At 39.2% G+C, this 19,769-nt stretch overlaps 1 protein-coding gene across 11 annotated transcripts in view; it reads right to left on the reverse strand.

The window, feature by feature from the left end:
- Nucleotides 1-662: 662 nt before the first annotated feature.
- Nucleotides 663-19,769, reverse strand: part of OTUD7A (OTU deubiquitinase 7A) — a 194,960-nt gene continuing 175,853 nt past the window's right edge. For 9 of the 11 annotated variants that reach the window (XM_061595092.1, XM_061595091.1, XM_061595095.1 and 6 more), the window contains 3 exons: nt 19,506-19,620; nt 18,919-19,003; nt 7,629-15,852 (listed from right to left, as the gene is read on the reverse strand). In XM_061595092.1, coding sequence (XP_061451076.1) covers nt 14,428-15,852; nt 18,919-19,003; nt 19,506-19,620 — 1,625 coding nt within the window. In that variant the 3' untranslated portion in view covers nt 7,629-14,427. Of the gene's footprint in view, nt 826-3,709; nt 5,664-7,628; nt 15,853-18,918; nt 19,004-19,505; nt 19,621-19,769 lie in introns of those variants that run through there. The other 2 variants (XM_061595097.1, XM_061595096.1) reach the window with 2 other exon arrangements.

The raw sequence follows: 19,769 nt of genomic DNA on the forward strand, positions 1-19,769 counted from the left end.
GAAAAAAGTCCAAAAAGGGTCTGGTTTCTCTCTCTCTTTTTATAATTCCTTCTGACTGTTTTGTGTATCACTATGAAAATTTAGAGGGTTGTTAAGCAAGCATTTCTGAGTTCAGGACTATAAGTTTTGTAAGGATTTGTTTTGAAATGAGCTTATGGGAAGCATCAGAATGGCCTGGGGGCTATTTTCACTTTAACATTGCAGAATGAGAAAAATCCATGCTGACTATAGTATACAGTCACTCTTGTGACTGTAAAATTACAGCACACTTCTTTCAAAATTTCAAAGAGGCACCTATGTTGATATTTTTGAAAAATGCCATTTCCATTTAATGATCAATTAATTACTTGTGAGGCATATGATTATTCAAGTAAGAAATAGGAACAATCAGTGGACAAGCCTACAAGGAAAAAAGGGCAACTTCCAGCACAAAAATTCAGACAAATGGATATTTTACAAATGTTTCTTTTATTGAATAAGTATCAGAGCTTCCCTCTGTTTTAAACAATGGAGAAGCCAATCACACAGATTACAGAGCTATCAGTAACTTGTAGCATTCTTTCATAAAAGAAATTAATTACATAAATTAATTTCTGTAAAAAGAGTGAGTCAAAACCGGAAGTTTTCTGAAACAAAAGCCATATTTAATAGTAACTACTGCAAAAAATTGGTTCAACGCTTTCATACTTTACAAAATAACAATCCAGCTGCTAAAAACGGCTCTTACACATCTTGTTGGTCAAAGAATGGAGCATATAAAAATAACATTTAATTTTAATTAGAAGGAAGATAGCACGTAGAAAAAATTTCAAGGACACACATATCCTGCAAGAAAAGAAACATTCATTACCTGTTCATATTATTTAATGGTCCTGCTTCTTATAACAATCAATTTAAATATGGTATGAAGGGTGAGCAACTTAAAAGACTAACCCCACTCTGGCCTGGATCCAAAGAACCGCACAGGAGCACCCCTACATGCCCACATCAGCTCCCCATGCTGTATGACATACCTCTCTCGAAGCTGAGAAAAGTGTCCAAAGCAGCTTGTGAAATGGCATGGAGAGGCCTGCCATACAGAAGAGTCAAAAATCCTGTGGGCCTCACCTAAATCCCTGGCTCACCTAAAGTAGCTCTTTGGATCGTGGATCCTACTTTTTGCTAAGAACATGAAGAGAAATCATTTGACAGGTCTAGTCCAAGGACCTCCTGCAGCAGAAAATAAATGCATGAGGGGTCTACATTGCTGGGGCATTCACTGGCATTCCTGGCTGCTGTACCAGAAAAAAAATGTGGGCATTAAGTGTGGGCAAATAAATAAAATAAAGGCAATAATAAACATTTAGGATAAGAGCTCAAGACAATAAGGAGAAGCAATCAAACTCCTTTGCATGGATTAATATCTGCCTGGACATAATAAGATGCAAGTTGTTCTGTTGTTCATTTTATGTATTTTACTGCAGTACAGTGCTGAAAGTATTAAACTTTACAGAAAGGCAAAACAATCCATTAAGCTAATATTCTGAAGATATGGTTAAATACTGCTCTAAAAGAACCACACAATTTTTTTTGCCTTTCACCTTTAGATTATACATTTGCAAAGACCAGCTAGTGTCTCTTCATGATAGAGATTTCTGTACACATTCACTGACATCCATACCGATGCAGAGGATTTGAACACCCTAAGTAGGTTACTGTAAATAGCTCCTACTTACTTAAAAGAACAACATAACTTTGGCAATAACTGTATGGAGACTCCCAAACTAGTATTACTAGGAATTTGACATGAAGAATCGCCAAGTGGTAGGTGGGCAGAAATGTAAGGAGAATTTGCTCCAAACATTAGAGTGATGCTTATGACATGTACCAGAGGTAGCCAACATGGTGCTCTTCAGATGCTGTTGGACTACAACTCCCATAACTCCTGACCATTGGGCCATGCTAGCTGGGTCTGATTGGAGTCCAATAACAACTGGAGGGCACCACATTAGTCAGCCCTGACATACTAACATGGCATACATGATTTGTTAACAAGGTAGCAAATAAGCAGAAATATACTTGCTTTCCAAGGTGGAGGATGGGTCTTTGGGCACATATAACTAGAACAGTAGTTCCTTAATTTTTCAGCAGATATAATTTAATTAAAGGCACATTTGCAAGTGAGTTTCCTACACCATCACATTTGTGCTGTAGCAGAAAATGGGGTGTGGCATATGAAAAAGGAATTCTTTTGATCAAGATAATGTGTGTTATACTTTTCTATGAAGTCCAGTACTAACACAGACAATGTGCTTCCTTTGGGCTGACCCCATCTCCCAGACAACCATAGGATTAGCAGAGGGTTGACCTACGCCTGGGTAGTATGTGTTTCTCAGGGGCCTGAGACACTGAAGCTGACTCTCCTTCCTGGGGGTGGGGATCTCTTTCAACAGAACAGTGTTCATTAAAGGTTTGTTTCTACTCAAGACTTAGAAGTGAAACTCCTATGGAACCTTTTTCATGCTACCTTTGAAAGTCACAGAGATTTGCAAGTCATGCCTGTATTGAAAGAGCTGCAGAAGTGCAATGAGCTAACTACAATTGACTAATAGGCAAAAAACCCTTGTGGTTTAAGAACTTACCTGTAGCCAACAGATATTTCTATCAAACTTTAAAAAGCAGGGAAACTGGGCAGCTATAGTGAATGCACCAGGGGAGCAGGAGACCTGACCTCCTCTCTGAGATATTGTTCTGCCCTACAAATTTGTCAAAATGCAAACACAATTTGGGTTGGTCTTTCACAGTCCAATCCACTTCCTGTGTAGCTTGGAAGAATTCGGTGATATGCCTCTGAGCAAAATTGCTTTTTAAAGTTTAACAGAGATATCTGTTGGCTGTAGGTACGTTCTTAAACTGCAAGGGTCTTTTGCCTATTAGTGAATTTCTCTGCTTTTTAATCCAGGAGGCAATAAATGGGGTCCTGCGCAAGTTTGCTGAGAAGGGATTAATCATTTGCATGTTTATTGAGTTCAATGGAATTTATTCCCTTGCAATCATGCTTAGAATAGGTAAAACTGAACATGGGGGAGAAGGGGGAGGGAGGGAGAGCTGGAGTGAGGAGAGGAGGGGGAGGAGAAGGGAGAGGGGGTAAGGAAGGGGGAGGGGAAGGGCAGGAGGAAAGAAGAGGGGCAGGCAGGTTTGAACATTTGCATGCTTATTGAGTTCAATGGGATTTACTCCTGTGCAAGCATGCTTAGGAAAGGTGAAATTGACTGGAGAAGAGGCAGGGAGAGGGGATTGCACTGGGCAGAGGGGAAGGCCCCTTTCCTTTACAAAAGGAAAGCATGGTTAATAGCATCATTATTTTTTGAGGTTTCCTCCATCATTTTATTCTACAGCACACACATGTAGTTTCCCACCCAAATTTAAACCAAAAACTTCCCTGGCCATATCTACTTCAGACGTTTATTCCATTTTTAGCAGTCATGGCTTCCCCCAAAGAATCCTGGGAAGTGTAGTTTGTGAAGGTTGCTGAGAGTTGCTAGGAGAAGCCCTATTCTACTCACAGACCTATAGTCCCCAGAACTTTCTGGCAAAAGGGGCTGGCTGTTAAATCACTCTGGCCACTGGAGCTCTGTCAGGGGAATAGGAGTCTCCTAACAACTCTCAGCACCCTTCACAAACTACACTTCCCAGGATTTTTTGGGGGAAGCCATGACTGTTTAAAGTGGAATAAACGTCCAGCGTGGGTGTGGCTCCCTGATTACCCAAGCTAAGCAGCTGTTAGTCTGGCTTTAAGAACACTGACCATTGGTTCTTACTGAGCATACCTGTACTATCACAGACTCCAATGTTAATTTTCCTAAATTAATTACAACTCAGCCATGCATTTTTAAACTTTTAAACTGCAGAAGATGAAGGTCAGAGTATGGGGCAAGGTCAGTAATAGGATCACATGCATTCTGTGAACTTGGCTGATTTTTAATTAATTTCAATAAATTATGAGACCACTGACAGAAAAAAATCCAACAGGGGTCTGGATTATTTCACTTGTTTTAGACTTTGAATTCTCAATTCTCTGAGTGTTTTGTGTATTGCCATGAAAGCTTAAGAGGGTTGTTAAGCAAGTGTTTCTGAGTTCAGAACTATATGTTCTGTAAGATTATGTTTTGAAATGACCTTATGGGAAGCATCAGAATGGCATGGAGGTATTTTCAATTTAACATGCGGAATGTGAAAAATCCATGCTGGCTACAGCATACAGCCACTTTTGTGGCTGTATAATGCATGCATCTGTCTTGGTGGTAGCAAGACGTGTAAGGCAAATGTCCACTTATAGCACTAGAAGTTATTTATCTATCGCCTTGCTAATATAGGCACATGAATGATAATTTAGGCATGGAACTTTGGATGCAAGTGCATTCTCCCATGATAGCAGTGTCCTGTCTTGAGTGAAGTCTTAATAGCTCTAACCGCACTCCCCACTATCTCCCCATAGATAGTGACCTACCTACATGACTTCTGTTATCTGGTCATGAGTCTCAAGTCTCCATTTTGGTACAGAATACTTTTAAAAAAGAGAGGGCTTTGCTCAAAATCAATTTCACTTCAAAAATAAAATTGATGCAACAAAAATACACAAAAATGAAGACTAAAACATACTAATGGGGCACTGTCAAACTTCCCTCCTCATGGCTGCCCCTTGTACCCTAACTTCCTCACTTTTCTATTTTTCTGCAAGACCTCTTACCTCTGTTATTTTGATGCCTTTGGGCCAAGGATATGCAAAACATTGCTTTTTTGCTAGTCATCTTTTGGTTTTCTAAAATTCCAGAGATACTGTGCTTGAGGTGACGCCACCTCATTTGTTTCAAATTTTGCACTGAGTGTGATTTCACTGGTTCTCTCAACCTTTGGCCAACCTGCTCTCACATCACAAGTGTGTATTGGCACCCTGGCTGTCTTTGGTTTAGCTGCTCTGATGTCAGGGTTTTTTTTTGCCAGCTTATAGCTAAGCAGTTAGCTGCTTAAAGAAGGCTCTGGAAATCTTAGAATCTGAAAAACATAGTTCATGATCAACGTATGTGAAACTGAACCACATCGTCTCAAGGACCGGATCTTTATGGGAAGCAATGACAGACTGTGGGCTTCTAAATAATAAGTAACAGAAACATAAAATATGGCATAGAGACAATTATTTTCATACTGAAGTGCAAACACTCACATAGTCTTCCTTCAATGACTTCTGGAGAAGCTACTTCATGAAAGTGATCGATGGCAATGAAAATATTTTAAAGAAACTGCTGGCCTGCTAATTCTTGACATTTCATTGTATGCTACTTCTGTGTTTTTCACATGAATACTCTATTTGAAGCCAATTTTTCCTCAAAAATATTTAAATGAAACTGCAAAATCCAATCCACCCCCACTCCTTAAAAGAAGTGTTTGCAATGAAGGAAGAGATTCCCACAACTAAATAGGGAAACAGCTAAAATGACATGTTATAAGTCTGGTCAAGAGCACACTTCGCCTGGGGAGACGGTGGCCTTTGATACCAAGAACTCTGCCTCCACTAAATCTCTTTGTTGCCATAGATACAAAATGATCTACCTAATTATTATGAATCCTTTCCACTCTCATTCCTTTCATTGAAGGTTCCGATCATTCTGGCAGCCATCAAAGATCTGGAGGATTCAAAACAAATTCTCTTCAAACAACACACAATTAAGGAGGTTGAATAGTAATATATAATTAACCAGATTATGAGCAGACTACAGACATTTACAGGAAGGCAACAGAGTCTCCAGCAACTACACTTTGAAGGTAGGAACATATAGCTGTGCAGATGGGAACTCACATGCCATCCAAAGGAGAAGCAGCAGCACCCAGGCACAGCTACATCAGCTCCAGATGAGAACCCTGGACCCTCTAGCTTCAGCTGCCACTGCCAAGGCCATCAGAGGCAGAGGAAGCAGAATTTAGGAGCCTCCCTCTATGTTGCTTAGGTCGAGCTTCGCCTGAGAGCCTTTGCACTCTTTCTTTCTCTCTGGCATTGGATAATCCTGTATTTGCATGAAATTTACTATCTATTGTAAGCTGCCTTGGGAGGGCTTTGCCCTGAAAGATGACATAGAACAAATATATTAAAAATAATTACAAACTCAAGAAGGTTAATCGTGATGTAAATGCACACCACCCATTGGGAGTCCACCTGCTACATTACATGTTTTTAGGTTATTAGGCTATGGGAGATAAGTGATCAAGCACATTATACATCCAAGTTAAACCAAATACTAATGTCACCATTTATAACTGGGAATTTATAGAAGAAAAGGGGTAGACAATGCTATCCACTGAATCCTAAAGGCAGCTAAACCGGAACTGAAATGAAAGGGGATCACAACATTCATATTTAGAAAGAAAATTTAACCACAAATTCTAAATTTCAGCTTTCTGCTGTCTTATGGAGTCTTGATTATAATCCTTTTGTTCTTTCCTAATTCTATGGTTTCAATAATGAATTTAATTGACTGAAATTTTAGCAAATCCTGCATTTCAAATATTTGATCAATTATTTTTAATTCTCTTTTGAATGAAATTGCTATATGTGGTATTATTTTATTGGCAATCTGGGTTTCTGCATAAGAGAATGCATCACTTGTATTTGATGGTATTAAATTGCAGAAGAATTCAGTTCTTTCATATGCCATAGATATGATCCTAGATTGCCCTCTTTGTGGTAATTGGGGGGAAGATGATATGTTCCTCCAGAAGCCACTGGAGGGATGTTTGGAGAGATCTGTTTGTGAGGTTCATCATGCCTTCGGGTAACACATGTGAGATCCCATTCAGGAGACCATCTTCCAAAATGGAGCTCTATCATAAGAATAGGCAGATAAAGTTTGAACCTTTGCTAAGTTTGGTGTGAGATGCAATTTGAAAGTGGTATGATGGAGTTACTGATTGTGGGTGAGCACATTTTTTTAAAAAAAAAAACTAGTCTAGAGACGAATATTAGCTTTTGTAGTGCTGCAAAAACCTACAAAATGTGTTCCACCAGAAATGATAGTGTGACAGAATAAATGCATATTCTATGAGCAATTATGGTTCTATCCAATCTGTTTTAAAAATATTACCCTCCAGTCTTAGTTTGCTTCAAAAACATCAGGTCACTTTTTGACATGAAATTTGCATGGGGACAGTTCATGTTTAGTTGATCTAAAGGCCATTTTCATGATGCAGGGACAGTGTTGTTTTTGTCTGTTATTTGTTGAGTCTTGTTACAAACCTTCACAAGATTTTATGACACAAATGTCTTATAAAAGAGGATTCCATAAAGAAATAAAGAGGGGAAAGTGTATTTTTACCAAAATATATAAAACCACTATATAAAGCTTTTCAATAAAAATCAGACTGTTTTCCAACCTCCAGTAGACACTGGCATACATTGTATGTTATGTATCATAACATTTACAAAGCTTTCTTCATGAGGTTAGCACTACCACATTTCTCACATCGATCTACTAAAATGACATCAACTCCCTATAATAAAGGTGCAAAATATTGCTTTTGTAGCATATTTTGAAAGAAATATAAAAATAATTTCTATATTATAATTTAAACTTGGTTTGGAAAATTCCAACATAATACAGCCATTTATGGTTACACAAACAGAATACACTTACAAACACCTTTCTTTATGGGATATATATAAATATCCTGCTGACTATTGTTTTCTTTGTTTAAAAAAGAAGCATGTACACAAAAAAGCAAATGTGCAAACAAGTTACTGAAGCCATTTAAATTTTATACCATGTTCTATTGGCAATAGTACTACAATGTTTTCCATACCTTCAAATAAAAGTACACTGCAAAAGATTTCAATGTGGTCTGAGCTGAAAAGCTTCTTACAATCAAGGTCAGCGATTATTTTTCCACTCGAGCTCTACCATCACAAGAACATTTGCATCTCCATACAAGGGCAAGGATGTAATCTGCCACTCCCCACTATAACCAATTATTTCACGATACAATTTATAAACTTTGAATAAAACACATTCTCAATTTTTGGAAATAGAAATGTATTATTTTTTGAGGGGGGGTGGAGTGGGGAGAGAATGGAATCAACATCAATTGATAAAAGGCAAACCTCCTATCTGTCTTAAATGAGTGCTCCTATGGGGGAAGAACTTTGTTCCTAGGGCAAATTTTACCATTAGAGGGCCTTATATTCTGAACAAGAGCTCTTCTCCATTTACTAAGCGTGCAACAGCTTGTCATTGTTCCAGTCCAATGGTCATTATAATGGAGCAATGCCATGACAACGGTGGCAATGTAGTTAAAAACACTGTGCTGCTTACCGTATGACGACAGAGAAAGCAGCCAAGACAATCATGAAAAACGATACAGCCCTCTAGTGCCTTTGTTATGAAGACATTACTCCAGACTCTGACCTGACACTCAAAACAATATAAATTTCTGGTTGTTTGGAACTGTCTGGTTCTGTTTGTTTCCAAACAGGATGGGCCCAGATTGTACAAACATTGTCACTTACACACACAGAGTTTATGTGTGTGTGTATATATATAGTATATATAGATATATATGTCTGCATGTACTCTATGCTGAAAGGATCAAAATTCTGCATCCACACAATCTCAGTTCCGCATCCAGAAACGTTGAATTCTTCTTGTATACATTATGCAAACCGAACAAATTTGCACAATTTCTTTTGATTTGTAATTTGTTTTACTATTTTGCATAAGTATTTCTGGTTTTGTCAGTCACAGTGAGGGACATACAGCTATACAGTTCCTTCTCTGGCTTCTGAAATTTCAGCAGGACTAGCCAACAGAGTTTTATGCCATAAAGGTGGGGGGGGGGGAAGAGAAAGCTAAAATTCTCAAGAAGCTGAACTCTGTGTCCAATACAACACATGGTGCTTTTTCTGGACAGAATTGCAGGAAACAGCCTTGGTGGTAAGCTCTTTGGGAAAGGATTGTGCACCTTCTAAAAACACTGTGATGTCCTTCACCCTCTTGGTGGTTAAAATCTCCATTCATTATTAACACATGTTTTTCAGAGGAAAGATTAATTTAAATTGTCTTCCACATTACCTTAAGTGCACAAAATAGACTGGGGGGGGGAAGAGAAGGGTGTGACTGAACACAGTATTTTCCCTGCATAGCTATTGATCAGTTTTTGTACCTCTTACTTTTAGGAAAGATATGGCTGTGCTCAGCAAACATCTTGCAGCACAGGAATGGGCAAAGCATATCTATTTTCAAGGGAAGCCAAGTGCAGAGCAAGAAGGAGCCCAGAAGCATGAGCTGGAGATTGTGTACATACAGAAGGAACAGTGCAATCCTAAGCATGTTGATTGAAAGTTTCATCAAGTTCAATGGAGATAAGAGTAGGATTGCAGCCTAAGACACACATTATACCAATACTTCCCTGAGGACCCGATTTGAGCTGAAAGGGGTGCTTTGTCACTCATTATAATGCATATTGTACTAATGAAAGGAGTTTGCCTGATCTTTGGATTTCAGAAGAGCAACAATACACCCTGGCCTTGCCTTGAAATAACAGCAGTGAGTAATTGATTGGGCTTGGGGCAGTGTTGTGGCAGAGAGAGGCTCTTGCTACCAAGACCAGATGTTTGCTTGCAGTGCCTTATGACCACATGCAAAACTTTCTGCAGACCTGCTTAGAACTACCTACAACACACAACACAGCTTATCTGGAAACACAAGTGTATCATATTTTATTCATTCATTAGCCCTTTTCTATCCTACTTTTAAATGTATTATTACAAAGTGTGAGAATGCTTATATACCATTTTCTTAATAATCCTTAGACCCTTTATTCCACAGACAAAAGAAAGGTAAAACATTTTGCATATTTTCTTTAACAAGTTTTGGATTAGTGGTGTGAACAATTTACACAAACAACCTTCTACTCTTTCCCCAACACACATTTTTTCCTGATGCCTATTAGCAGAGTAATTATAATTTATTTTTAACCATAAAACATTTATTCTCATTTGTAAAAACATCACTTTACCCCAGAACAGCAACACTTATTACATTCAACCACTGTTCCATGCTTTGTACTTCTCATATACCAAGCAAAGGGCACAATCCACTGGTAGTTCCTCTTGCACACAGGCCCCAAAGAAATGAAAAGTTGCTGGGCAAGTGCACCAAAGTGCTCTGGTGCGGCTCCTGTTCAATTCAACAGGACTTGTGCAGGAGAATGTCCCAGAGAATTGTGTCATATTTTGCAAAAGAAGCTCTGCTGCAAGCCCCAAATTCTCATATCTACAATGGAATTTGTCTTTGCACAGCCCTGCCTTCCTGACTTGGAATTAACCACCCACAAACACTTAGCCCTTTATATACTGAATTGTCTACAATATCCACTTGTTACCCACCAAGTGACCAACTCACAAATCACTGGCACAAATTCTGAGTTGAATGAGATAGCAGTCATGTTTATATATATTGAGAGAGAGAGAGAGAGAGAGAGAGAGAGAGAGAGAGAGAGAGAGAGAGAATGAACGAGAGTGAGTTCAGGTAAAACACGTTTTGGCCTTTAAAGATGAAAACACAGCAAAAATATATCTGGTGCAGCACTTAATTTACAGTAAGAAAGAAGTTGATAATTGTATAGTTTTTATTGAAGCTAAGTAACTGTCTCTCTTTCAGAAAAGACAGACGGGAACAAAACCCTAAAATCACTGAGGGTGAGATCACTATAATTTCCAATTACTTTTTGCTTGGCACAACCATTAGACAATCTGACTATGGAATCAAAGGATCATTGCCTCTTGTTAGTTCCTACTTGGTCCATTTTTTGGCTGCAAGATGTAATAATGCATTAACTGATCACAGCAACTTGAATGTACACATTCAGCTTGAGTTGTGTCTGTTTTCATGGACCCAGGAAGCTTGAACCAAGAACTGCACAAGTCTTGAGTCTGAGATCTAGTCTAGTAAGTGAGCTACCATGGACTGTATGTACTCAGCCCTTGAGTCAGTCACACAGGGGAATAGGCATATGCAACACTGATGTCTTGAGTTTCAGTTGTAGCATGAAGCCTCTGGATTGGCCAGACCTGGTATAAACACTAAGAGCCTGATCCTCTGCCCTTATCCTTTGACCCTTCACTTAGACGCCAGGCACTAACTCCCAGAACTCTGGAGCCCTCTCACTCCAGGTTTAATTTGGCATTGGCCTCATCTCTAACTTTTGCAGATGAAGTTGTGGGGGTGGAAAGAGGCATTCAAAGCTATGATTTATCTGAAATCGTTTGCTATCTAATAAGAATTTTACAGAGGAAGGATTGGATCCCACCATAGCAAAATGATACATAGTGAAGTATTTCTGTGATTAGGGCCTAAACAAGGATTAGAGCATGGGTGCCAGAAAACAGCTTTTGGACAGATAGGTAGGGTAGTGATTCAAGCAGCTAATCAGAGCACTTGATCAGAACACTTCTATCATATTGGCAAAACATATGTTCATTCAGTTCTGTTAATTATTTCAAAATCATATAGCAGACTGTCAGTATTATGAAATTATTCTATTTGTTAAAATTTAGTCTCCCGATGACTGCTTTTTAAAAAAATAGTATACTACCTTGTGAAGACAGTTTTTTTTAAAAGATTTTCAATCAGATAATATATTTGAATCAAAAGGGAAAAGCAGAAATTGTTAACAGCAAATTTCTCATGCCTAACTTCACCTACAGAAGCAGTCATAGGCACATCAACGGCTATTCCTACACTAACACATTAGTAATTACTAATATTTACTTTCTTAAACCTTTTTAAAAATTCATTCCTGATTACTCTCTCTCTCTCTCTCTCCCCCTCTCTCTCTGACAAATACAATCACAGGTATGTCCATCTTTGGCCAAAGAAACATGAGCAATTACCACAACTAACCAAAAACATAACAAGACACAAGATTGTACAAAACTGGAATATCTGAGATTCTTATGAGTGAACCACACCAACGGCTACCTGTGTTCTAATCCACACAGCAGCCACTCACGGCATCAGTTTTGCGCCTTGATTCTAAGCTGGAAGCACTGAAAGGGCAAGGAAAGAGTCCCCCAGGAAGGAACTTGGAAGGTGCCCTTTTCCTCTGCTTTGAAATAAATAGCAAAGCTGGTCAAGAAGACTGCAAAACCAGTCAGTGCTAATAACGCAGCTGATCCTCTTTCTTGTGTGGACTTCTTATAACAGAATGGAGACCAGATTGGTAGCAGCGCCACTGTGCGTATGCTTGCAAAATCTTGTGGTGTGACTTCTCAGAGATACATGAACTACAAGGCTGGATTCACGAAGAGCTGTTCTTCAGTAAAACTGGTGTGGCTCCTCCCGTTCCCAACTTAATTTTTTTTCTTAAGAAATACTATTTAGAACTTCTCACTTCATTTTGTAGTCAATTTGTGGCTGCCACCACTGTTTAGTTCAACAACAGGAATTTCATGTGTGTGCAAATGCTCAACAGACAATAGTCACAATTATCACAGAACCTAGTACAAAATGTAAATTGGGATGTGGCCATGAGTGAATGTCTTCTGAACTTATTTAAGAACTAAAGAGCAGGGCTAAAAATAGAGGCTACTCCGAGCCATGAACTTTCCTAATAAAAGAGTGAGGGTTGCTTTGAGGGCTTGGTGTGGTGCCATTACTGTTACATTTCTTTCCCTTTTCATCAGGTGTAACAGGGTCTTCAGTAATGTAATAGATGAGGGTGAATAAACAGAAGTTTAATTCTGATCAAAGACAAAGGGACAGCCAGCTGACACCGGGATTGCTCTGCATTCAAGATATGATGGTTCTTGATGGTTCCACAGTCCATTCTCACAGCTTCCATGGGTACTGATAGCAGTCATCGAGGCAGAGTGCACACCGGAAGGGTGTGTGTGCATGTGGGGTCTCTAATAAATTATGGAGCATGCCATTGGGTATCTAATCTGGCTGCAAGTGGTTTGCTGGGAAAAAATAGAGGGAGGAGGAAGGCAAACAGGTTTCTACTAATGCCAACTGAAGTTCTAGTATTGATATCGGTATTACATTCATAACTAGAGCTATGCCAAAACAGTTCAATAAATCCTAGAGCAGCCGCCAATGTCCATGCTGGCTGGGGCTCATGGGAGCTCTAGTCCAAAACATCTGAAGGGTAACAGGTTGGCAAAGGCTACTTTAGAGATTATCCAAATTATCTGGCTGATTTCCAAGGATATTATAAACAATCTTGGCTTTATTTGTGTCTTTGAAATAGTGCTCAATGGTGTTCAGATTTCATCCTCTTCATTTTCAAGTGCTCATTTCCGAGGGCCAAATTTGAGAGCAGACATTCGGAAATAAAAACAAGCCCATGAGCATTTTTTTAAAAAAAAATGTGCATAATATATTGATTCATGTGCAAATGAACAGTAGCAATTTTTGCAAAGTGGTAGCAACTCTACATTGGGCTATGTGAATGATGAAAAGATGAAGTCTCGCTATAATCTCCTAGGAATTGATAGCTAAATAATGTGATTCCAATGAACAGTATTGCTAAACTGATCAAAACTACCAAGGCAACGATATGATCAGTGAGATACAAGGACTTGATAGTGTAGATTATACTGAATGGGGTTATTGCAGGAGTTGTTTTGTCATCCAAGAATTCAATCTCTGTTAAATGGTAAAGTGCTTATTTTCAACTATGAGGGCTTGAGCCTCATTTAAACAATAAAACAGATATCCCTTTTTTTAACCATGGATATGTTATTTGAGAATAAGCATTTCATCCTTGGACATTGTCAAATACAAAACTCGAGTTTGCTTACATCAATACACCCAAGAATTTGTGTTCTGTAAGAAAAGCTGTGATCATGAATCCAGACTTCCATTTGTGTATCTATGGTGAAAACAGCAGTACTAAAATAGTATGTTAGTATGCAAATTACTATTCCTCCCCACCTCTCATTTTAAAGGGGGGATGGACAGCTATGGAAAAATTACATTTCTTCAATTGAGATGGCTCTATAGAATGAGGCAGACACAATCTTATTACAATATCACATTTCCAGTTATTATGACTTTTTCCCTATCTTTCTACTACCTGAGTGATGTCAGTGTAAATTCAGGCACCATTAGTAACATTTTGACCACACATATACACAGCACTGACAAAGGAGTAAACAACCTTTCAGCTTACCAGTGTATGTAAAAAAGACACTGACAAAATGGAAAATAATAAACTCTTTATGATAAATTAATCCTTATTTTTTCATTGCTGCAGGGGGAAACAAAGGAGAGCTAGACCTTTCTTCCCATAAATCCCTCTATGGGCTTCTCTTTTCCTTAATTCTATAATCCACTGCCCCATACTTTACAAGTAAGAAAATGGGGGAAATAAATCTTCACGGGAACAGCTCCACTGACTTCAATGTCGGTGGCCCTTACTTTCTCTCTCCCTGCGTTTTAGCTCCTCCTTATAGCAGTAGGAACAATAGTTTTCAGTCTCAGGGCGACCATAAAAAGAGCAGTTCTCTTTCTGACAGCGGTTCTGCTGGATTGAATATATTGGGCAATCTGTGCTCTTGCCTCGATTTTTATCATTGTTCAACCAGGTTTGCGGTGCATCCTCATCGGCATATTCCAAGCAGTCTCTAATGTCACTGGTATTAAACCCATTGGTATATGTTTGCGACTTGTGGTCTGTAGGCATAGCATAAGTCAGTGACTCCACTGTGTTGACAGTACGGATGCCTGCTATCCGGGCTGGGCTATAACTCTGTGAAGACAATGACCGGTTCTGTTGGGGATATGTGGCACATGTTTTTAAGGTGCCGACGGCTGGCTTGTACGTATCATCCTGGAAGCTTGATGGCTTGGAATTGACATCGTGCAAATGGATGACACTTTGCCTCTGAACGGGGGGCGTATGGCTATAGTGAGCAGATACTGGAATGGGTCCACTTTTCTTGGCACCATTGCTAGGTGATGAAAATGTCCCTGGTGTGGGACTAGTGCGGTCTTTAAACTTTAAAACCAGTTGAGTTGTATGGCTTTGAGGCAGGACTGGTGATGCCCTTTCCTGAGGAGAGGATTCCAACTTCTCTTTAGGGTATACTTCTTGTTCCAGTTTCCTGCATGACGACCCATTGAGAGTAGCCTTCTTCTCAGCCTCTTTCCTTTTCTGTTCCTGTTCAGCACTGAAGCGCTCTTGGGCACTGGTCAGGTAATAACCAATCATCTCCTCATGGAACTGATGTCTATGGCTGGTCAAAAGGAGACCAGCAAAAATGAACTTACGTTCCCCTTGCATGGCAGCTCTCAAAATGTTGAGGCTCAGCTTCACATCAGTACTGTACTTCCATGGGTCTGACTGTTTATCTGAAGGGGACTTAGAATTAATTTTTTCAACAGGTGAGATGCTTGCCTTCTCAGTGGGAGAGGGGGTTGTCTTCTCAGATGGGGAAGTGCTTGCAGACTGGCCTGATTCCTCTTTGCTTCCTTTGCGTGACTTGGACTTCTTTTCTTTAACTTTCTCAATGATCTCCCCATTTTTCCCATTTCCCGAATTTGCTCTGCTCATTTTGCCATGCACTAGTCCTCCAAGCCCACCCATATTCTTCTTTAGTTTGATGCCTAGAGTTTTACTGAGACTCCCAAGTTTGTTAGCCACTGAATCGGCCCGGTTTTTTTCTTTATCCTTCCTTTGTTTTTCTTTCTCTTTCCCATTTTTCCCATTACTGCCATTAGAATTACTGCAGATGGAATCCCTGTCGGAGTCCATGGAGTCAGCCAGAGACTGAACATCCTCTCCTGCTGATGCAGTAGGAGATTCTGGCTGAGCCAGAGGAGCCTATTAAGAGAAGGAAGTTAACAATTGGAAATTAGTAGTCTTACCTCAATAAGAATCCTCTCTACATTTTAATGCAGTTTTGCAAAATGTTTAGGATTTGAAAAATGCAACATCCTTTAAAAACATGGTTCTGCACATTAGGTTATCACACTGATGGGCCAAGATAAGAAAGTTACATTAAGAGATGGTCTAATCTTAGAAGACATTTCCTAGTTCTTGGCTCACTTTAATGCGGCTTCTGAAATTTCTCAAGCTGGTTTTGGGAAGTCATTCTCTTGAAACTATTACATGCTGTGAATTTCAGAGCATATCCAAGATGGTGACAATAGCCCTTCTTTTTACATATGTTTTTGTATCTGAAACCTCAGGGGCCGTTGAAATATGATGTTAGATGGAATGAATATACTCCTCATTACAGTTTTCTGAGATCAGTTGATGGGCGATGGGTTAGAAGGGAATTACTCTCTTTAATTAAATTAGCTAGAATTCATGGACATTTCTATGCAGCATATGCTTGGTTCTCTTGTTTGACATACTTGAAATCATCTTAGGTCTGTCGTACCATATCTACTCCTGCTCAGTGCTCATGGGATACTGCTTTGGATTATGTGAAGATTAATGAATGGAAAGTTCTGCCTTAGTGGTCGCTCCAGCAAGGCCTATGCTGTGTGAACATGCTACGTTGCTGGTTACATTCCAACACAATATATATGCCTCAAACATGCACAATGAAAGACAGCGTTACTACAGATGCCATTCTCTGGGTGTCTGGTAAGATATGACAAGCACATTAAAATAAAATTTTAGAGGGTTTTTTAATGGATTAAGGACTGCTAGAATAAATCTGAGAGAAAAAAATCTTGCAAGAATTCAGTTCTTCCTTATAATGCATCGTCTACAATAAAATCATTGCAATCACATTTATAACTGAAAATGTGGGATGTTCTGCAAGTAATTTCCTGTGTAACTATAGAAGTACATTTCAAATATTCATCTCAAAGACTCCTAAACAGATATCCTTCTAGAGAAGTATCAACATTTTTCCCCAGATTACTATTCCTATATACAAGGGCAGTTGAGCAGTTGAACAGAATTTTGTGCTTGCCATGATACATTTTAAACAAAAGCATTACTAAGTGGTATCAACTTGCAGATTATTTTGATCTAATGAGCAACTAGGCAACCATATGAAATTCACCTTTCATGTTATTCACCACGGGTAATGACGGAAAATAGATTCATCTGTCCATATCTGATATGAACTACCTCTTGACATTTGATTAGCTGTTTGAAAAAGTGGTTATTGAAGTGGCTATAGAGCCTTCCTATTGTGTAAAAAAATTACCACTAATCACCAGGAGGTAAACTGAAATAAGATAACCTTTAATACTTGAAAACTGCTATGTGAATCGTTCCTGGAGATACAGATTAACTTTGCAGCTCATTTGAAAGAGAGGGGGGTGTTGAGAAAAATGCTACATTTTGGCAATTATTTGAGGGGTCTTGTGAAATAGGATGAAAATGTTCTTCTATTTATAGTGAGAGCAGAAAGGATTGCCCTCACTCTGATCTGGCTTCATGTCATCATCATATAGGTAACATCATCATATGGTAGATAAAGAGTGGTGAGCATCCAATTTGATATGTAGAAAAAGGGGGTCAAAGACCAGAATGCTGAAGTATTTTATAGAAAACTGGTTTTATTGTGAGATTTTTTCCAAAGAAGCCCAAACTGGTTTTATTGCAGAATATTTTTCAAAGAAGCCCAATGCGTTTCAGCCTGTAATTACAGGCCTTCATCAGGGGATAATGAACTTTTACAATGGTTAACTGAACATTTTTGGTCCTGTATTGTACTGTATAAGAGGATTATCAGTACAATATAGGACCAAAATTGTTCAGTTAACCATTGTAAAAATTCATTATCCCCTGATGAAGGCCTGTGATTACAGGCTGAAACATGTTGAGCTTCTTTGAAAAATATTCTGCAATAAAACCAGTTTGGGCTTCTTTGAAAAAAATCTCGCAATAAAACCAGTTTTCTATAAAATACTTCAGCATTCTGGTCTTTGACCTCCTTTTTCTAAACATCATCATACGGCCAACATAATCCATATGCATTGAACATTCACATACATTTTCAAGCACATAGCAGATTAGCTATATGGCATTGGGGTGCCATCACAATGGCATGATTCGTGATTGGCTGGAGCATGCACTACCACTGAGCAATAATATACTGCTCAATTTATAAAAAAGAAAAACAAGTATCAAAGCAGCTTCTGAGAGGAGTAAACAAGTATATGGTATAAAAAAGGCAAAGTGAATGGGTATTTCAGAGAACATGCTAAGATCCTTAAAACTCTCCTTTGTGCCTGGAAAATAACTGCCCATGAAAGTTTGGGTAAACTCTAATTTGTTTACCTCTGATGATTATCTTTGGTATCTGCTTTGTAGTCTCATATTTGATGGTGAATATACTTTGTCAAGCCACTAGAACATTCTGATATTTTGACGTGAGTGTGCACACTCTCAAATGTGGGACCGCAAACATGCCAATAGACTGTTCTGCAGCCTTTTCCCCAAAGATAGGCAGGTTATTTTGTCCTGATCATCTTGGCTGATCTCATGTGGCTTGATAGAGGGTGGAAAAAGCAGTGAGAAGGACAGCTGTTTTATTTGCCTCTCCTTTTCTCATTTTTAGTCGCCGCATGGCATATAGCAAAGCCTATGCTGCTAACTTTAGCTGTAGCAGTACAATGCCAATTTTGGTATCAGAAAGTGGTGGCACAACACTGCATTAATTGGGGGGGGGACAAGGACCTGTACCTTGCCTCTCCCTGTACCTATCTCCCAAAGGTCCTTTGCACAGTACACTCTGCTGCATAGGAGCTTCCCTGGAGTGCTAGCACAACAGCAACAAAGCAAGGACTCAATGCGTTCTGTTTCACTAAAGATGGGAGCCTAACACAGGATCATTTGCCTTCATGAGCTCTTCTGTGGGCACAAACTCACACAGCTGGAGCTTATTTCTCTCAAGTTGCCTATAGAGAGTAAAAGGGTTACCCGTGTTTCCGATGGTATGCGTATCCAGGTAACATTCATGTAACTGTGCAGAAGATTAAGCTTTGCCTCCAGAGACAGAATCAAACTGAGAAAGGAAAAAGAGGAAAGACCACATACCATATAATCACTGAAAATGAATAGCCATACAGCACTTACACTTAATTAAGAGAAACACGAAATACATAATTTTAACAAGAAAACTTTCAGATACAGGCAGTCATACTCTATGCTCTCAAAAGAAAATAAGCCAGGAAAAAAAAAACAAGACATAGTAATACTCCTTGGCTTACCATGGGAAGCCAGCTATGAAATGTGCAGCCTGCATTGGTCTTGTCAGACAAGGTGACTTTGTTTTAGGCTGGAGCAACCTATTGGCATTTTATAAATGGCAAAACTGCACAACCAACCAACCAACCAACCAATGAGCTGCACAAGAGCTCTATGTGGCTCAAAAACTCTGTATAGCTATTTGTTCTAGGGTTGCTATACAAAGGCAGGCAAAGCAAAGGCTGCCAAGTCTCTTAGGTACACAGATGCCCTCCAGGTAAGCCATTGTTGAAATCTTCATGATTAAGAAGAGGTCTTACTTGGCCAGCTTGGAGTTATCATCGTCGTCCTTCCCCCACTCCCAGCCTTTCCCAGGATCAACCGCAAAATGCAAAGGTAGTAACTTGTGTTCAGAGTCAGTCAGAGGGATCACCGCTGAAGGAAAGAAGAGAAGAGAAGAAGTAAAGAAATTAGGTGGGGAAGGGATGAGAAATAAGAACTGGCTGAAGAAAAGAAAAAGAGCATTTTAGAGGCACATGTTCAAAACACTGCATTTAATGCATACCATTTTCAACAACTTGGAA

This window comes from Rhineura floridana, chromosome 14, assembly GCF_030035675.1.
Source record: "Rhineura floridana isolate rRhiFlo1 chromosome 14, rRhiFlo1.hap2, whole genome shotgun sequence".
Taxonomy (NCBI): domain Eukaryota; kingdom Metazoa; phylum Chordata; class Lepidosauria; order Squamata; family Rhineuridae; genus Rhineura; species Rhineura floridana.